The sequence below is a fragment of the Panthera onca genome, chromosome B1, assembly GCF_046562875.1.
Source record: "Panthera onca isolate mPanOnc1 chromosome B1, mPanOnc1 haplotype 2, whole genome shotgun sequence".
In the NCBI taxonomy this organism is placed as follows: domain Eukaryota; kingdom Metazoa; phylum Chordata; class Mammalia; order Carnivora; family Felidae; genus Panthera; species Panthera onca.
This window is the reverse complement of record NC_138342.1, coordinates 82,567,025-82,585,535: the sequence shown is the minus strand read 5'-3', so window position 1 is coordinate 82,585,535 and position 18,511 is coordinate 82,567,025. Positions and strand designations below refer to the sequence as shown.

The 18,511-nt window shown below is 39.9% G+C and overlaps 1 protein-coding gene across 1 annotated transcript in view; it reads right to left on the bottom strand.

The window, feature by feature from the left end:
* The window catches only part of METAP1 (methionyl aminopeptidase 1), a 57,310-nt gene extending 43,345 nt beyond the window's left edge, over positions 1–13,965 (bottom strand). Inside the window, exon 1 of the mRNA XM_060654580.3 lies at positions 13,657–13,965. Within this exon, the coding sequence (XP_060510563.1) occupies positions 13,657–13,770 (114 nt within the window). The 5' untranslated portion in view covers positions 13,771–13,965. The remainder of the gene's footprint in view (positions 1–13,656) is intronic.
* Between the last annotated feature and the right edge of the window lie 4,546 nt (positions 13,966–18,511).

Below are 18,511 nucleotides of genomic sequence, written 5' to 3'. Positions count from 1 at the left end.
GAAAACTTCTTAAAGATTCTAAAGTGAAAAACTATTAGAACTAATATGCAAAATCAGTAAAGTTGAAGGATACAAAATCAACATGCAACAATGTTTCTATACACTAACAGTGAATAATCTGAAAAGGAAATTAACAACTCCATTTATAACATCAAAAAGAATAAAATACCTAGAAATAAATCTAACAAGGCAAGGGACTTATACACAGAAAATTACAAAACAGTGCTGAAATTAAAGGCACATACAAATGGAAAGCAGTCCTGTTTATGGATTGAAAGACTTAATACTGTTAAGATGTCAGTACTACCCAAAGCAATCTACAGATTCAACAAAATCACTATTAAAATCTCAAAAATTTATTTTGCAGAAATGAAGAGTCGTCCTAACATTCATATGGAATCTAAAGGGACCCCAAACAACCAAAACAATTAGTTTTAAAAAGAACCAACTCAGAAGACTGACACTTCTACAAAGTGTCATACTACATGCTACATACATACAGCATACTACAAAGCTACAATAATCAAAACAGTATGATACTGCCATTAAGACAAATATAGAGACAACTGGAATAGAATGGAGTCCAGAAATAAACCTCCAGATATATAGTTAAATGACCTTATTAGAGTACCAACACCACTCAATATGGAAAGGACAGTCCCTTCAATAAATGGTGTTAGGAAAACTAGAGATCCACATGCAAAAGATGAAGTTGGACCCTTATCTTACACCATATATAAAAATTAACTCAAAATTGGTTAAAGAAGTAAACATAAGGCCCAAAACCATAAAACTCAGGGGAAAATCTTCATGACATTAGATACAATGATTTCTTGCATGTGACACCAAAAAGAAAAGGCAACACAAGCAAAAATAAAGTGGGACTACATCAAACATTAAGACTTTTGCTCATCAAAGGACACAATCAAAGGTGAAGAGGCAACCTATGGAATGGTAATGCAAATCATGTATCTGATAAGGGGTGAATATCCAGAATATACAAAGACTCCTACAACCCAACTAGAAAAAAATCACATAACCTGATTTAAAAAATGGGCAAAGGACTTCAACAGACATTTCTCCAACAATGATTTGAAAAAAATAAATAAAAAGGCCAATAAGCATCTGAAAAGATGCTCAATATCACTAGTCATCAGAGAAATATAAATCAAAACCCAATGACATATCATCTCACACCCACTAGGATAAGCTACTATCAAAAAAACCTGAAAATACTGGCAGGGATTTGGAGAAGCTGGGATGTTTGTGTACTGTTGGTGGAACTGTAAACTACTATGTAAACCATACTGGGATAATGTAGCTGCTATAGAAAACAGTATGATGGTTCCTCAAAAAATGAACATATAACTAGTTAAAGATCCAGCAATGCCTCTTTGGAATATATATCCAAAAGAATTGAAAGCAGGGTCAAAGAGACATTTGGACAGCACATTCATCAGCAGCACTGTTCTCAATAGCCAAGAGATGGGAGCAACCCATATGTCTACCAAAGGATGAACAGACAAACAAAATGTGGTACATACACACAATGGAACACTCTGCAGCCATAAAAAGGAACTAAATCCTGTCACTTGCTACACCATGGATGAACCTTAAGGACACCATGTTAAGTGAAATAAGCCAGTCACAAAAGGACAAATACTATGTGATTCCACTTGTATGAAGTATCTAAAATATTCAAATTCATGTATAAAGAAAGCACAATGGTGGGTAGCTAGGCTAGAAGAAGGGAGTAAAGGAGAGTTGTTATTTAATGGGTTTCAGTTCTGCAAAATGAAACATTTCTGGAGATCTGCTCAACAACAATGTAGTAGATATACTTAACACTACCAAAACTGTACACTTAAAAATGGTGACAGTGGTCGTTTGTGGGTTTTTTTACAATAAGAAAAAAAAGACATAACTTTAAAAAAAGTTAAGGGGCACCTGGGTGGCTCAGTCAGTTAAGACCGACTCTTGATTTCAGCTCAGGTCATGATCTCATGGTTCATAGCATCAAGCCCCATGTCAGAATCCCTGTTTGGGATTCTCTCTCCCTCTCTCTCCATCCCTCCCCCTGACTCACGCACGCTCTCTTTCAGAATAAATTTAAGGGGAAAAAAAAAAAAAAGGTTAAGTTCTAAAACTGAATAGCTCTATGTAAGAGCAATGACCTCATTTTTGTTTTGAAAAAATAAAAACAGCTAACATTTGAGCATGTACTATATGCCAAGCACAGATTTAGACACTTACCATGTATCAATGCTGTTAATCCTACAACTCTAAGAGGTAGGTAATATTATCATCCCATTTTACAGATGAGAAAACTGTATTACAGATGAGAAAACACAGATTAATTAACATGTCCAAAAAACATAAAGCCAGGTTTTAAATGCAGGCCCTCTTGAGGTACTATCTATGCTCTTAACTTCTATGCAATACAAATATAAAAGTCTGGAAAGATAATTAACCAGAGTGTTAACATTCTTCTAGGCATCATCATGATGGACTTTTTAAATTTTTCTTTTTTTTTTTGTTTCAACGTTTTTAATTTATTTTTGGGACAGAGAGAGACAGAGCATGAACGGGGGAGGGGCAGAGAGAGAGGGAGACACAGAATCGGAAACAGGCACAGGCTCCAGGCTCCGAGCCATCAGCCCAGAGCCTGACGCGGGGCTCGAACTCACGGACCACGAGATCGTGACCTGGCTGAAGTCGGACGCTTAACCGACTGCGCCACCCAGGCGCCCCTGGACTTTTTACTTTACATGCTTCTATTAAATTTATGCAAAGATCATGTACTGCTTTTTGCAATGAAAACCAAAAGGAGATATTTACATTTTCAAAAAATATGCTTAAGGGAACAGCAAGGTCTCTGTCCCTACTAACTACCCCTACTCTTCACTACAGTAAAGCTACTCTATTTGCTATGACACAACACCTTCTCAGCTTGCATCTCTACTTCCATAAGTTCATCCTTCCCCTGGAAAGAATGTCCTCTCCTACACCCTAATGCACACCTTCTGATTCACTTTTCCACTTTCAGTTATTTCTGTAATTTATCAAAATCCAGTTCTTAACTCACCTCCTTCAGGAGGTCTTCTAGGACCTGTCCTTACCTATAGCATTTTTTCACCTATTTAGTGTACTCCTTTAGAAAGACTGCCCTGTAGAGGTTTTATTTATGTCCCTCATATGGTCTTCAGCAAAATTTCCCGAAGATCTTACTACTCCTTTTCCTAGAGACAAGGACACTCCAGGAGCATGAAACATACTTAAAGCACCCAGATCTGGATTTCTAAAGACATTCCTACCAAAAACAAGAGCTCCTTAGAGACAGGACTGATTCTATGTCTGGGATAGGGAAATTACAAGGTAAATCTGATTTGTCTTGTAGCAGAAAGCCAGGAAGCAATCAGAGACTAATGAAGGAAGGTCAAAAAGCTACAGAAGTCACTTTGAAAGTGGTACCACTGACTGAATCTGAGACAATTTGAACATCAAAAAGAGTAAGGACTGTAACCTATTTTAATGTTTAACAAAGGGGAAAAAAATTCAAAGGTCCCTATACTGAAAAATGTGAAAACTCCAACAAACATTTGTGACCGTTTAAAGTGACCGATGCATTACCGTTACATGTCTTTTTAGTAGGAATATTATAGTACGTTTTTAGGTGGAACATAATTTATTAGCCAGTTGATAAAGATAAACTCTTCCTTACAAGAAAAAAAAATCAGCTATTAAATGCCAGAATGCAGTGGGGAGGGGAATCACCATTTGCAACCCCTATTGGAATAATTATCAGACAAGCATCATTAATGGATACTAAAACCACTAGGAGAAAGCATGTTGAAAAAAAGCATATTCTCATAGTGCCAGAGGATCACCCCACAGATTACACAGTCATTGCTAAGTGAAAAATGTGTTTACAGTGGTGATCTGGTAGCACTTTAACAAAGAGATCAAGTTTAGTGGTGGGACAACCGGGTGTTCTGTGCCTCCTGATGTGATACAATACAAGGCACACAGCATCACCCAGGAGTCTTCTCAAGGGAATCTTGACATATTCCAATTAGGCCTCTGGACCTAATATCTGGCTTAAGGAAAATACAGGGGATAAAAGAACAACTTAAAGACACTATAAGGAAATAATAAAAAAATCAAGAATGTGTGATACTCTATAAGACAACTGAGTAGTCTCTGTAAAAGTCAGCATCATGAAATAAAGATGAGAGAACTCTTCCAAATTCAAAGAGGCTGAGAGGACAATCAAATGCTATCTGTGAGCTTTGATAGGATTTTGATTCCAAAAATAACAAAAAGCAAAACATACAACTATTAAAGACGTGCTTAGCGAATAACTGACAAATATGAACAGGCTTGACTATTAGACGACATTAGGGAATCCTTGTCAATTTTCTTAAATGTAATCATGGCACTGTAGTTAAGAAAGAAAAACATCCTTGTCGTTAGAGAACGCATGCTGAATAGTTAATGGCTGTGGTGTCATGTTGTCTGTGACTTATTCTCAAATGTTTCAACAAATACATACAAAAATGCAATATACACACAAGCAGACACAAAGCAAGCAAGGCACAACATTAATTTAGGTGATGAGTATACTGCAATTAGTTATAATATTCATCTTTAAGTTTTTCTATGGTTTGAAACTGTTCGAAATAAAAAACTAGAGAAAGAGGGAGACAGAATCCCAAGCAGGCTCCGTGCTGTCAGCACAGAGCTCAATGTGGGGCTTGAACCCATGAACCATGAGATCATGACCTGAGCCAAAACAAAGAGATGGATGCTTAATGAACTGAGCCACCCGGGCGCCCCTCCTTGTTATTTTTCTTAAGAGAAGTATACTTGCATATAATATTAGTTTCATGTGCACAACACAATGATTCAATCACTTGTCTTTTTTAAAGTACTTCCTGTTTGTACAAGGAACTATTAAGTCCCTGGAGACAGTTAAATTTTTTCAGGTTTACAAACATACAAATAACCCAATGAATGTTGTTATTCAGAAGTAACACAAAAGACCAGATTGACAAAAATCAAACTGTCTGTTAATTTCAAGTCCTAGCTAGGATATAGAACAATATAAAGTTTTGGATGATGGGAGGAGAAGTACAAGCGCATTGAAAAACAATTTGGCACCATCAAAATAAAGCTAAACACATACGTATCCTATGACTCAAGAATTTTTCTCCTGGGTATATACCCAGGAGAAACTCTTGCACACAGGCACCAAGAGCTAGGTACAAGACTATTTAAAGCAGCACTGTTTACAATAACAAAAACTTAGAACAACCCAAATTTCCATTAGCAAAGAAATGAATAAACTATGATATATGAATTCATTGGAATACCATAGAGAATGAAAATGAATGAGCTAGAGCTACACACAACACGAATGAATCTTAAGAACTTAATGTTAAACGAAGAAAGCAAGTTGCAAAGAATACTAGCAGTGATTTCATTTACAAAATTTTCAAAAACATCAAAAGTAAACAATGTATTATCTAAGGAATCAAACATATGGGAAAGCAAATGAATGATAAACACAAAATTCAGGATATGTAGTACCTCTTGTGTGAGGAAAGCGTCGGAGCCTTCTGGTTTTACTTGTTTTACTAGTAATGTTCTTTTTAATAACTTAAGTGCTTAGGCATTTACCATGTCTTTTTTTTTTCTTTTTAGATTCTATGGATGATTTACCACTAGTTTTTAATTCTACTCAAAATCTAACGAAAACAATTTAGCAAAGAAAAAAAAAGATAATACTTATATATAGATCCTGACTTTAAGGTACCTAAAACCTCAATTCAAAAACAATACTAAATTATTCACACAATAACTGCATTTATATTTTTCTCTGCATTTGCTTAGTAGTGAACAATGCAAAAGTTATCAGTATTCAAATAATCAAACCTATCAGTAGTACCAATTAGCAAAATAACCAGGAATAAAATAAATCCCTTCACCCAAAAAGTCACGTCCCATTTGAGGGAGGGAGGGGGAAGCCAAGGCAGGTCTAATGGCACTTACATTTACCTATTTTACTGAGTGATTTAACGTCATAGCTTGATGGATAAGACAAAGTAGCCTTCAGAACGTGATATAAAAGGTTGCCCTTTTGTACCTTTCATCAAGGGAAAATCATTAAAGACAGGTTTACAATATGGAGAAGTCTCTGTCTCCTCTTACTTTATTAAGGAAATTGCTACAGTCACAATTTATCTTTTTTACCCTAACCACTAGAGGCCTGAGCTATGACCCAGATAAATGGGACACTAGCAGACCCCAGCTAACAGTGTTTTTAAGAATGCTTTCCAATAGACATGGCACAGCTCTAGTGTATCAGGAAGAAGTCCCTACTGAATTTTATGGTAAAACAGGTAAGTTACTGGAGACAAAAACAGGAGAGAATTTTTTTTTAAGTGTCAATATAATTTTCCTTGTTGTAGGTAAAATGTTGAATAGCAGACCTCTAGAGCTTATTCTAGAGGGGTGTGTGTGTGTGTGTGTGTGTGTGTGACTGAAACTTACTGCCTGATTAGCACCTTCCACTTCTCCCTCCTCCCAGCCCCTGGCAGCTACCATTATATTCTTTGATTCTATGAATTTGACTATTTTAGATACCTCATGTAAGTGGAATCATGTAGTGTCTGTTAACTGGCTTGTATCAGTTAATATAATGTCATGGCACACTGCAGACTCTCATTTTTTAAGGCTGTATAGTATTCCACTATGTGTATATGCCACATTTTATTTATCCATTCACCCACCCATGGACACTCTGGTTGTTTCCACAACTTAGCTATTGCGAATAGCGAGTGCTACAAGAGAACTTACTTGCAATATATAACTCGGGGGAAGAATTACAGGGTCCCTCTCCCAGGTTTAACTATAGCTGCCAAACACGTTGAGACAAGAAGACACAGCTTACAGAGTGTGTTGAATTGCTCTTTATTCAAAGCCACACACAAGACTGATACTAATCAAAGAAATCAAAAGAAAAAGGTGTAATTGTTGAGCTAGGAGTACTACCTGCCCAAGCATGAATAAGCAAATGCTTCATGTTGAAACTGTGAGGTCAGGAGAGGTTCATGATCAAGCAGAAAGGGTAGTAATTATATTTATACTCCATTACATTAAATCTTTGATATGCAGAGATTCACAATAGTTGCTTTACAGAGTATGCCTGCCTATATTATATCTACTAAATGGGGTTGCTATTAATACCAAGGACAATTCCTCAGTAATTAATACAGGAGTTACCATGCCATTGCTTTTCCCTCCTAACATCTAGAGCTAAGCATGCGCTTAGCTATGTGCTTATGTGTCTGTCACGCCACCCCTGCCAATATTACTAAGACCAAACTAAAAATTTTGTATGCCAAATAATTTTTTGTATGTCAAAAAGTCTCACCAAAAAAAAAAAAAGAAAAAAAGCGACTAAAACATCTATCCACAAACTGTATGAACAATATAAGATCACACCTACTACCAACAGCCCTTCAATCTCTAAAAAATTCATTAAAGACTTGTTCCACTTTTGATTATCTACCAAATGCTGCTAAAAAAAAAAAAAAAAAAAAAAAAAAAAAAGTTTATTTATTTTTTGAGAGAGAGACAGAGTGTGAGTTGAGGGACAGAGAGAGAGGGAGACACAGACTCCAAAGCAGGCTCCAGGCTCTGAGCTGTCAGCACAGAGGCCGACATGGGGCTCGAACCCACGAGCTTCGAGATCATGACAGGAGCCAAAGTCAGACACTTAACCGACTGAGCCACCCAGGTGCCCCAGAGGCTTGCTTTTTATAAGTTCTACTGGAATATAAGTACAACTCATGCCAAAATGCCAACACGTTTGTTTATAATATAAGCATGTCAATAAAAAGATCTCCACTGGGGCATCTGGGTGGTTCAGTCGATTAAGCATCTTGACTTTGACTCAAGTCATGATCTTATGGTTCATGAGTTCGAGCCCGACACTGGTGGGTCCTATCAGCGCAGAGCATGCCTGGGCTTCTCTGTCTCTCTGTCCCTCTCAAAATAAATAAATAAATAAGCTTTAAAAAAAAAAAAAAAGATCCCCACTGACCACCACAAAGTCTGCAAACCAACAATGATCTTTATAAGATCGATGAGCTTCGTAAGAAGCTCTGATAGTTATACCCAATCACCTAACTTACAAAAGTTATCTAGGCGTGGTATGACATAATGTGAGGAATGTAAAGATAATCCCTATAAAATACAATATGGTAATATCTCCATCAATGATGAAGATGAGTTCCAGAAATACACTGCATTATCAGAAACTTTGATACAAAAGGAGAAAGAATTTCAGAGGACAGGGTTGCATTTCAAAGATGCTGTATGTTGGAAGGGCAATTCCTTCCTTCCTTTCCAACTCCAACCCACAAGAGGCTCAGCTACTCAACTTTTTCCTGGAGACCCAGTTCATCACCTTACTTTGCCACTGCTTCTTTGAAAGAATCTACTGCAAGACTTTGTTCAAAATGTTCATAGACAGGAGCACATCTGTGGGGGGTAGGCAAAATGGATGAAGGGGAGTGGGAGATACAGGCTCCCAGTCATGGAATGAATAAGGCATGGGAATAAAAGACACAGCACAGGAAACGTAGTCAGTGATACTGTAATAGTGCCGTATAGTGACAGATGGTAGCTATATTCGTGGTAAGCACAGCCTAAAGGTACAGAGATGTTGAATCACTGTTATACACCTGAAACTAATGTCACATTGTGTGTCAACTATACTCAAACTAAAAAATTTAAAATAAAATAATAATGATGATAAGGTTCTAAATATTCTGAGAATTACTAAAATGTGACAGAGACACTAAGTAAGCTAAATGGGGCCAAGAAACTTGCTTGACACAGGGTTGCCACAAACGTTCAATTTAAACAAAAAACACAGTATCTGTAAAGCACAATAAAGCAAGCACAATACAATTAGGTATACCTATATATACCTCCATTTCTAGCTTTTCTTTAATTTCTCTCAGCACTGGTACATACTTTTTTTAGTGTAGAGATCTTTCATTGCTTTTATTAGATTTTCCCTAGTTATTTGATTTCTTTGGGTGCTACTGTAAATAACATTATTTTATAATTTTACTTTTTGATAGCTATTATGGAGAATAAAAATTGTTTTACAGCACCTGGGTGTCTCAGTCTTCATTTCGGCTCAAGTCATGATCTCATGGCTCATGAGATCAAGCCCTGTGTCAGGCTTTACGCTGGCATTGCAGAGCCTGCTTGAGATTTTCTCTCTCTCTCTCTTTCTCTCTCCTCCCCCTCTTATGCACACACTTTCTTTCTCTCTCAAATAAACGTTTTTTTAAAAATTGTTTTCATAATTAAAAAAATATTTTTCATAAACAAATGATACTTCTTCCTAAACATTTTTAAACCTTCCTCATAACTAAGTGTAAGGGTATTAGATGTGAGGCATATATGCATAATAAAACCACTCACTGAACACTGTGCTAAGCACTTTGCACGCTCTTATTCACCTTCCCCTCAGCTCCATGAAGAGGATACACCATTAGCCCTCTACTACAAATTTAAGAGAGAACTTAGCCAAGAACATAGCAGCAAAGATTTAACCCTAGGTCAGACTATATACCCAGTCTCTTTCCACTCACACTATACTATCTTTTAGTTATTGTATCTTATAAATGATTGGAAATCACTCATGTCTTCTCAGCTGATCCTTTAACTACACACAAGGTAGCATCTGCCCTGGGCTGATATTCACTAAGGGCAAGAATGCTCTTTGCTTTTCTTCTCAGGCCCATCAACCTCTCTTCTTTCAGTTAATAAACTAAGTGCCTACAGTGTACAAGGTAGAGAAAATGAAAATAAGTAAAGCACAGCCTCCATCTTCAAAATATTCTTACAGACTCCTAGGAAGTAAAAGTAAACTCCTATACTACTATTGAAACTACTAAACTACTGGGGCACCTCAGTGGCTCAGTTGGTTAGGCATCCAACTCTGGATTTCGGCTCATATCATGATTTCACAGGGTTGTGGGTTTAACCCCAGCATCGGGCTCTGTGGTGACACTGTGGAGCCTGCTTGGGATTCCCTCCCTCTCCCTCTCTCTCTGTTCCTTCCCCACTTGTGCTCTCTCTCTCCCCCTCAAAATAAAGAAACATAAAAAAAAATTAAAATAAAAAATAAACTACTATTAAATAAAAATGGACATGCAGCTATAAGGAAATACCATCAAACATCAACTCCTGAAAAGCTTGATTTTCAAGTAAAACAGATTTTACTCATTTAAAGGACCAAAACTTTTCTTAAAATTAAGCATTTTAGGGGTGCCTGGGTGGCTCAGTCACTTAACCATCCAACTTCAGCTCAGGTCATGATCTCACAGTTCATCGGGCTCTGTGCTGACAGCTTGGATTCTGGAGCCTGCTTCAGATTCTGTGTTCCCCTCTCTCTCTGCCCCTGCTCTGCTCTTGCTCTGTCTCTCTCTATATATCTCTGTCTCTATCTAAAAATAAATAATAAACATTAAAAAAAAATTTTAAGACAAAAAAAATTAAGCATCTTAGGAGTGCCTGGCAGGCTCAGTCAGAGGAGCACGTGACTCTTGATATCAGGGTTGTAAGTTTGAGCCCCACATTAGGTGTAGAGATTACTAAAAATAAATAAACTTAAAAAAAATTTAAGCATCTCAGATAAAAATATTTCTACCTTAAGCATAAAACACAGTATAACACTAAGACCTAACATCGGAAAAAAAAAAAAAAAAAGTTAGGGAGGGAGCCAAACCACAAGAGACTCTTAAAAACTGAAAATAGGGGCGCCTGGATGGCTCAGTTGGTTGAGCAACCGACTTCGGCTCAGGTCATGATCTCACACTCTGTAAGTTCGAGCCCCACGTCGGGCTCTGTGCTGACAGCTCAGGGCCTGGAGCCTGCTTTGGATTCTGTGTCTCCCTCTCTCTCTGCCCCTCCCCCACTCATGCTCTGTTTGTCTCTCAGAAATATACATTAAAAAAAAAAACCTGAGAATAAACTGAGGGTTGATAGGGGGTGGGAGGAAGGGGAAAGTGGGTGATGGGCATTGAGGAGGGCACCTTTTGGGATGAGCACTGAGTGTTGTATGGAAACCAACTGGACAATAAATTTCATATTAAAAAAAAACCTAACATCGATTAAATTTACCAATGTGCAAAATGTTTTACATACTCTTAGTATTTACTGAAGACTGAACCCTGTACTATTAATGGCCCCATTTTAAAAGGATGTAACAGAAAATAAAGAAGCTATATTATTTGCCCAAAGTCACATGGCTAGTAAATGATTAAGTCATGATTCAAATGCAGCCTCTCTATGCAGCCCTGTGATACACTTATGATTGATTCAAACACTCACTGCCCACCTACTGCATACAGAGCATCATGTTGAGAAATAACAGGGCAGTGAACGAGACAGCTTATTCATGAAACTCACCTTCCAATTAAAAAACAGATAAATAAGAAAATAAATGAGAAAATCACAGATTGTATAAAGTATTATAAAGGAAATAAAGAAGGGGATGTGAGGAAGTAACTGGAAAAGAAAGGCTTACTTCTGTTATGGCCTCTTGTAGTCTTGCTCTCAGCTTGTTTCCACACAAGCTGGCCAGACAGCCAGGCTGGCGACCAGAGAAGCAGACAGAAGACAGACCACTCCTAGTGAAGATGATCAGAGAAGTGGCAAGGAGAAGCCCTAGTTTCATGTTTTCATAACTGTGTTGGCATTTTTCCACAAACCTTAATGAGCCAATGTTCTTTCTATTGAATAATACCGTGCCTAAGGGAACATCACCTATGCTGGATGAATACAGTTTCACAGTACCTTTCTAAAATCTCAACAGGTAAGTGTGTGTACACATTAACTCATTTGGCATTACAAAATGCCACCTAATCTTAAACGCAATGAAAACCACATTATTCCACACAAAGATGGTACATAATTTCCAAAAGCAAATTATTGGGTTTTTGTTTCGTTTTGTTTTAAATCCAGGTCCCACATAGGCTTCAACAAATGAGAATCTGAAAATTATTTCTAAGAAACAAAAGGACTCATACCAGGTTTAGCATGCTGAGTAGTCCTAATGCTATTTTTAGAAAGAGCAACTCTTCTCATGTGCAACTTTTTCCAAATGATATTAACAAGGTCAAGGATCATATCCTATCTAAAAACATGACCTATACAATATAGCTAGGATCTCTCATAATGGCTTATGCACAAGTGTTGTGACCTGAAGGATTTGTTTATTTTACATACATCTTTAGGTTTACATAGCTTATATTGAAGATATTCATATTCTTGTATTTACTGTTCTTATATATTTGTTTCTATTCCATTCATTGATAATTTTTATATGGCAGTGTTGCACTGCACTGACAGCCTCTAAAACCAAAAAAAGTGCTTCACGTTTTACCAACATTTCCATTTACTGGATAATTTGAGCTCCAGAACAACCTTGTGAAATATGTTAAGTGAAAGTATCACCTTTCCCTCCGCACAGTGGGAGCTCAGAAAGGTTAGGTAACTTGACTAGTTCAAGACTGCACTGTAATTGGCAAGGACAGGGCCCTGCCCAGGCCTTCAGACTCTTTGTTCATGCTCTTCTCCCCACAGGACGCTACTAATTTAAACCTGAACTTTCACGTGTCTCTCTTCAACAAATCTGGACTGTAACTACGAGCCTTACCACTGCTACCCTGCCAATACTCTGTTCCAATGCAACCGGAACACTAGTACTCTTCAGTAAACATAAACACCGGCACACGTTTCTGTCAAGACCCCATTCAGTGCTGGGTTTGCTCCACTGCACAAAACTTACTAAAATACACCACGGCCTTAAAGCATAACCCTTAATGGAACTGACTTTTTTCCTTAGTGGGAAATTCAGTAAATGAGAACGGTGACTCATAACGCTAACTTACCGTTTTCTAAATTAATAATTTTGGGTGCCAAAGCAAAAGAATGAATTACAGACCCCTCTCTATCCCCACGTCCAAAGTTGCTTAAGTGTCAAAGCGCGGTAGTAAAACACAAGGACACAGGTGGGGCTGGAGCTAACATTCCTTCTCTCTGCGACCCCCACCACCCCCAAGCAACCCAGTCCTCAAAACCGAGTGGGTGTCTTCCGACCTCCAATCCCGCCGGGACCAGAGTGACTCCCAGCTCCGCAGCCCCCTGTGACCACGATCAGAGTCCTGCCGGGAGCTGTGGAGACAAGCCAGAGGGGCGTGCCCCCTCCCCGGGGCGTCCCCACCTGTCTCGGGTAGCCCGCACACCTGGTAGCCCCAGCACCGGCAGGAGATGCGCGGCGGGAACCCGCCCCTAAACGCGGCGCCTTAGGACCTCCGAGCTACCCGGGACAAGTCCGCTTCCGCCCCCAGCCCACATGGCCTCTGCAGACCGCGCCCGCGTCGAAGGGGCCCAGGCTCTCCGGAGGCGGGAGGGGGCGGCGGCGCTGCGGCTGGGGGTAGGAGGAAGCGCGGCAGGCGCGCCCGGGGGGTGGAAGAGGAGGAGCGCGTCCCGACCGGCCGCGAGGGCAGGCACAGAGGGAAGGAAGTCCGCCAGCGGCGGCGGCGCCGTGGGAGAGCAGGCGTCTACCTGGGAGCAGAAGTACGAGCCTTGGATGCCCAGCTTGATGCAGGTGGGACACTGGAGCTTGGCCTCGCTGCTGCAGCCGTCCGTCTCGCACACCCGCGTCTCCACAGCCGCCATGCTGCCTGGCTGCTGGAGGAGCGCCTCACTGAGGAAGAGGAGGAGGAGGAGGAGAGAGGGCAGGGGAGGGGACAGAGGCCGAGCCGGGGGAGGAGCTCGGCCTGCGGGGCCTGGGCGCGGAAGCAGAAGGAGCGCCGGGCCGGCCCAGACCACGCTGCGCGCCCCGCCCCCGCCCCGCGCGCGCAACTGGCGCCCCGCCCCGTGGCCTTCGCCCCGCCCCCGCCCGTGGCCCCCGCCTCCCGGCGCCAGTCGTGCACGTGGGGGCTGTGAGGGAGTCTGTCGGAGACCTCCTGCTCCGCGGGGTCCCACGTCTGTCCCCGGGTAGTGCGACCTCCTGGCGCCCGGCGGCGAAGGGCGCAAAGGGAGAGGCCCTCACGTCTTGCGCTGTCTGTACCTAGGGAGACAGCGCCCCGGCCGTGCCTTACTGAATGTCCCCCACACTCACAGGCAGTTGGAAAGAGCGCCGCGCTCCTCTGCGTTGGTTCACCCGGCAGCTCCTTGGAAAAGGAAAGTAATTCTCTCTTTTAAAGTACTGTTTCTCACCGATAGTGTCTGCTCTGAGGCCTAAGGACCGCCACTCAGTCATTCACAAAAAGAGGAGCCAGAGAGCTGTCAGAAGATGGGCTGAGATTTGCATCAGGCCTCCCTCGTGGAAATGATTTTCCACGATTTTTTTTCGTGGATTTTTTTTTTCCACTGCCTGATTTTTTTTCACACTACCCCCCCTCCCATTCGCAGTGTACAATGTTAGTAATAGTGACACAACTACTAGATATTCAATAAAACAATGATTTTTTGTATTATCCCAGTTGATTGTTTGAAAGGTGAGTAGGGAAGAATTGTTCTAATGTTGAAGCACCGGAGTTGAAAGGAGCTTTAGAGGTCATCTGATGTAAACTTGTTGCCTAAATTTCTTCAACTACATCCCAGGTCTGCCATTTTCTAACTTGTGCTTAAATACCTCCTGTCACTGGAAAGGGAGAGGAACTAATATTTATTGATCATCAGCTAAGCGCTGTGAACTTCGTGTTATCTAATCCATATTTTTTTAAACTTACATACTTAATAGACGAAAAAACTCATGTTACTTTTATTTTTATTAAGTGTTGCTGTATAAGCAATACAAATAAATAGTGTAATAATATCAAATAATACATTTTAAATGTTACACGTGAGCAAAAATCAACGATTTATGTGTGTATAGATGCGTATGACATACATATATGTATATATAAAATAATTTTTAACAAAAACAAAGACCATCTTTAGTTACTTGCTTTCTTCAGTTATTACATTACAAACTTCCTTTATTGTCCTTAAATATAGTATAATTTATTATTGATTTAATTATGATTTAGTAATTTAATTATGATAAAATTTACCACATAATTTAATGTCTGCGTAATATCCTATTGTATGGGTAATTCACTGAACAAAGCTCACTAACAATAGACATTTGAGTTATTTTTAAATGTTATATATTATGAACAAGGCTTCACTGAATACCCTTTTAGCTAGAACTTTGCATACATTCTTATTTACCTAGGATATGTTGTTAAAAGTGGAATTGCCTCATCAAAGGATTGTCACTTTATGTTTTATGATACAGTTTGTCAAATTTTCCCTTAAAAGTGTATACAAATTTACACTCTAGTCAGAACTATACTGACATATTATTTCCTGAGACTTTGCTAGTGCTGATTATTATCTTATTTTTAATGACTGTCATTTTGATAAATGGAAAATGGTATCTTTTTTTTTTTTTTTTATAATGAGGCTGGACGTTTTTTCTCTGATTATCACTACTTGCATGTCTTCCTGTATGTGTTTGCTTTTATTTGTTAAATTTTCCTTTTGCAGAACAATACTTAAAATTAAAAACTAAAAAAAAACGAGACACAAATTGGCCATAATACTATCACCTGAACACCTCAATGTTTCATTTGTCCTTGTTCCCTCAATCTTTATCCACATGCATCTTCAGCATTTACATATTTGCAATTATTGATAGAATTTTTTATTCTACATTTTCACATAATACTATGCCATGGATTAATCTCAGATTTAGGAAAAACACTAAGTTCTATTCCTTTTCAACATGCCAGCTCTTTTATGTGTTTGAGACTGTCAGGTCTTATGGTTTGTCAGTCTTACAGCATCCCCTTCCATCTGTAGTAAGTTTAGATCCCTTGCAATCTTTCTCCATCTAATCTGGAGGAATTCCAGTTTGTTCCCTAACGGGTTGTGTCCAGATGAAGCTAATCAAATAGAGGAAGAGGAATTATTGAAAACTCTAGTCCAAAAGACCCTCAGGGTTCTTCTCAGGCATGGGGAGACCGGAAACTCTTCTGCATTTGCTAGCTGTCTGCTCTGGAGTCCGCTGTGTCCTTGCACCTTTAGGAAAGCAATGCCGTGGGGCAATTAAGAGCACAGATGTTGATTAAGATAGGCAGACCTGGGTTGAAACCTCTGCCTCCCAACTCTCCTCCCTTAGTCATGTTCCCATGAGCAACTTATTTAACCTCATTTCCCATAACTGAAAAATACAAGCTAGAGTACCTACCCATAGAGTTTTACGATAGTTAAATAGATTTTGTGAAGTGCTTTGGAGCTCCATTAGCAATACTTAGTTAGCTTTGCCATCAAGTCCTCCTTCCTTGGTCCTTCTCACACCACCACCACACCAGCCTCAAACAGGCTGTTGAGTGAGAGAAACTTCCTAAGATCACCTTATCTTATTCTCAAGATAATCATCCATATTCCTTTTATTTAAACATAAAAAAGTGACAATATATGAGAGGTTTTACAAAATTATGTCTGTCAGAGTCCATGTTTTATTCTTCTCTTCCTTTTGAGATTTTAACCATTTCTGTTTTAATTCCTATGTGCAAAGTTCAGCCAACCCACATCCAGGAGGAAGAATGCGCTTCAGAATCGCAGCTGAGAATTTGGCATTTATCATGAGTCCTTTGGGGGCACCTGAGTGGCTCAGTCAGTTAAGTGCCCAATTCTTTTTTTTTTTAAATTTTTTTTTTTTTCAACGTTTTTTATTTATTTTTGGGACAGAGAGAGACAGAGCATGAACGGGGAGGGGCAGAGAGAGAGGGAGACACAGAATCGGAAACAGGCTCCAGGCTCCGAGCCATCAGCCCAGAGCCTGACGCGGGGCTCGAACTCACGGACCGCGAGATCGTGACCTGGCTGAAGTCGGACGCCTAACCGACTGCGCCACCCAGGCGCCCCTAAGTGCCCAATTCTTGATTTCAGCTCAGGTCATGATCTCAGGCAAAGCCTGCTTGGGATTCTCTCTCTCCTCTCTTTCTCCCTCTGCCTCTCTCTCTCTCTCTCTCTCTCTCTCTCTCAATAAATAAACTTAAAAAAAAAACAAAAAACAAGAGTCCTTTGGCCTTGGAAAGCACTTATTTCCCAGGACTTCTGCATAGAGAGAAGCATTTTTGATATCATGTTTAAGCATATGTTCAAACTATCTGCCCAACTAGCTACAATATTTCCAGTGTCCATGGACATTTCAAATCAACATAGCCAAAAAGAAACAATTATCTTCTATTTACCCACTTTTGCCCTTCAAATCTTCTTTTTCTCCTGAATTCCCTGTCTTCCTTTGTGACATCCTCTATCTACTCTTTTCTCCCAAGTTAAAAATTAGGCCCCTTCTCTCTCAAACCCCCACATCAAATGAATCACTCAGTTTCATAGACTTTATCCTCTAAATATTTTTTTAGGGGTGTCTGGGTGGCCCCGTCAGTTAAGCGTCCAACTTCAGCTCAGGTCATGAGCTTGAGATTTGTGAGTTCGAGCCCCACATCAGGCTCTGAGCTGACAGCTTGGAACCTGGAGCCTGCTTCAGATTCTGTTTCCCCCTCTGTCTCTGTTCCTCCCCTGTCACGCTCTGTCTCTCTCTCAAAAAAATAATAATAAAAACATTTATAAATAAATAAATAATTTTTTTATTTTAATATGTTCTCTCTTCTTATGGCTGCAGCTTTAGTTTAGGCCATTTTAAGCCTTTGCTTAGACTGTTACAGTAGCTTCTTAACTGCCTTTAATCCATTGAATCTACCCTGCCATCAAGCTGATTGTTCTCAGAGATAAATCTGATCATGCCTTTCCCCTGTTTAAAATCCTTTGCTAATATGGGGCTTGTAGAGCTGGAGCCAGGGTCAAAAGGTGGCCAGACCCTCCCTGCAGAGTTGGTGGTAAGGAAACAGGACTAAGGAGATCTGTGGACCACCAAGGTCAAAGCTAAGGACACAGCCAAGGAGATAAGGGGCTTGGTACATAAAAATGAAATGAGCAAATACATAACTAAATTAAGGATAATGAGAGACAAGTTTATCACTGTCTGAGGGAGTTACAAATATGAAAAGGATGAAGGCTAGGATGAATCATGAGGTATTATATTGGAATTGGAAATATTGATGTGATGGGCTCCTGGGTGACTCAGTCAGTTAAGCGTCTGTCTCTTGATATCCACTCAGGTTGTGATCTTCTGGTTGTGAGATCAAGCCCCACATTGGGGTGGGGGTCAGGGGGAGGTCAGCATGGAGCCTGCTTGGAATTCTCTTTCCCTCTCTGCCCCTCCCCCTCTCTCACATACATGCCCTCTCTCTGTGTCTCTCTCTTTCTCAAAATAAATAAACATTAAGGGGCATCTGTGTGGTTCAGTCAGTTAAGTGTCTGACTTCTGCTCAGGTGAGGTCACGATCTCACACTTCATGAG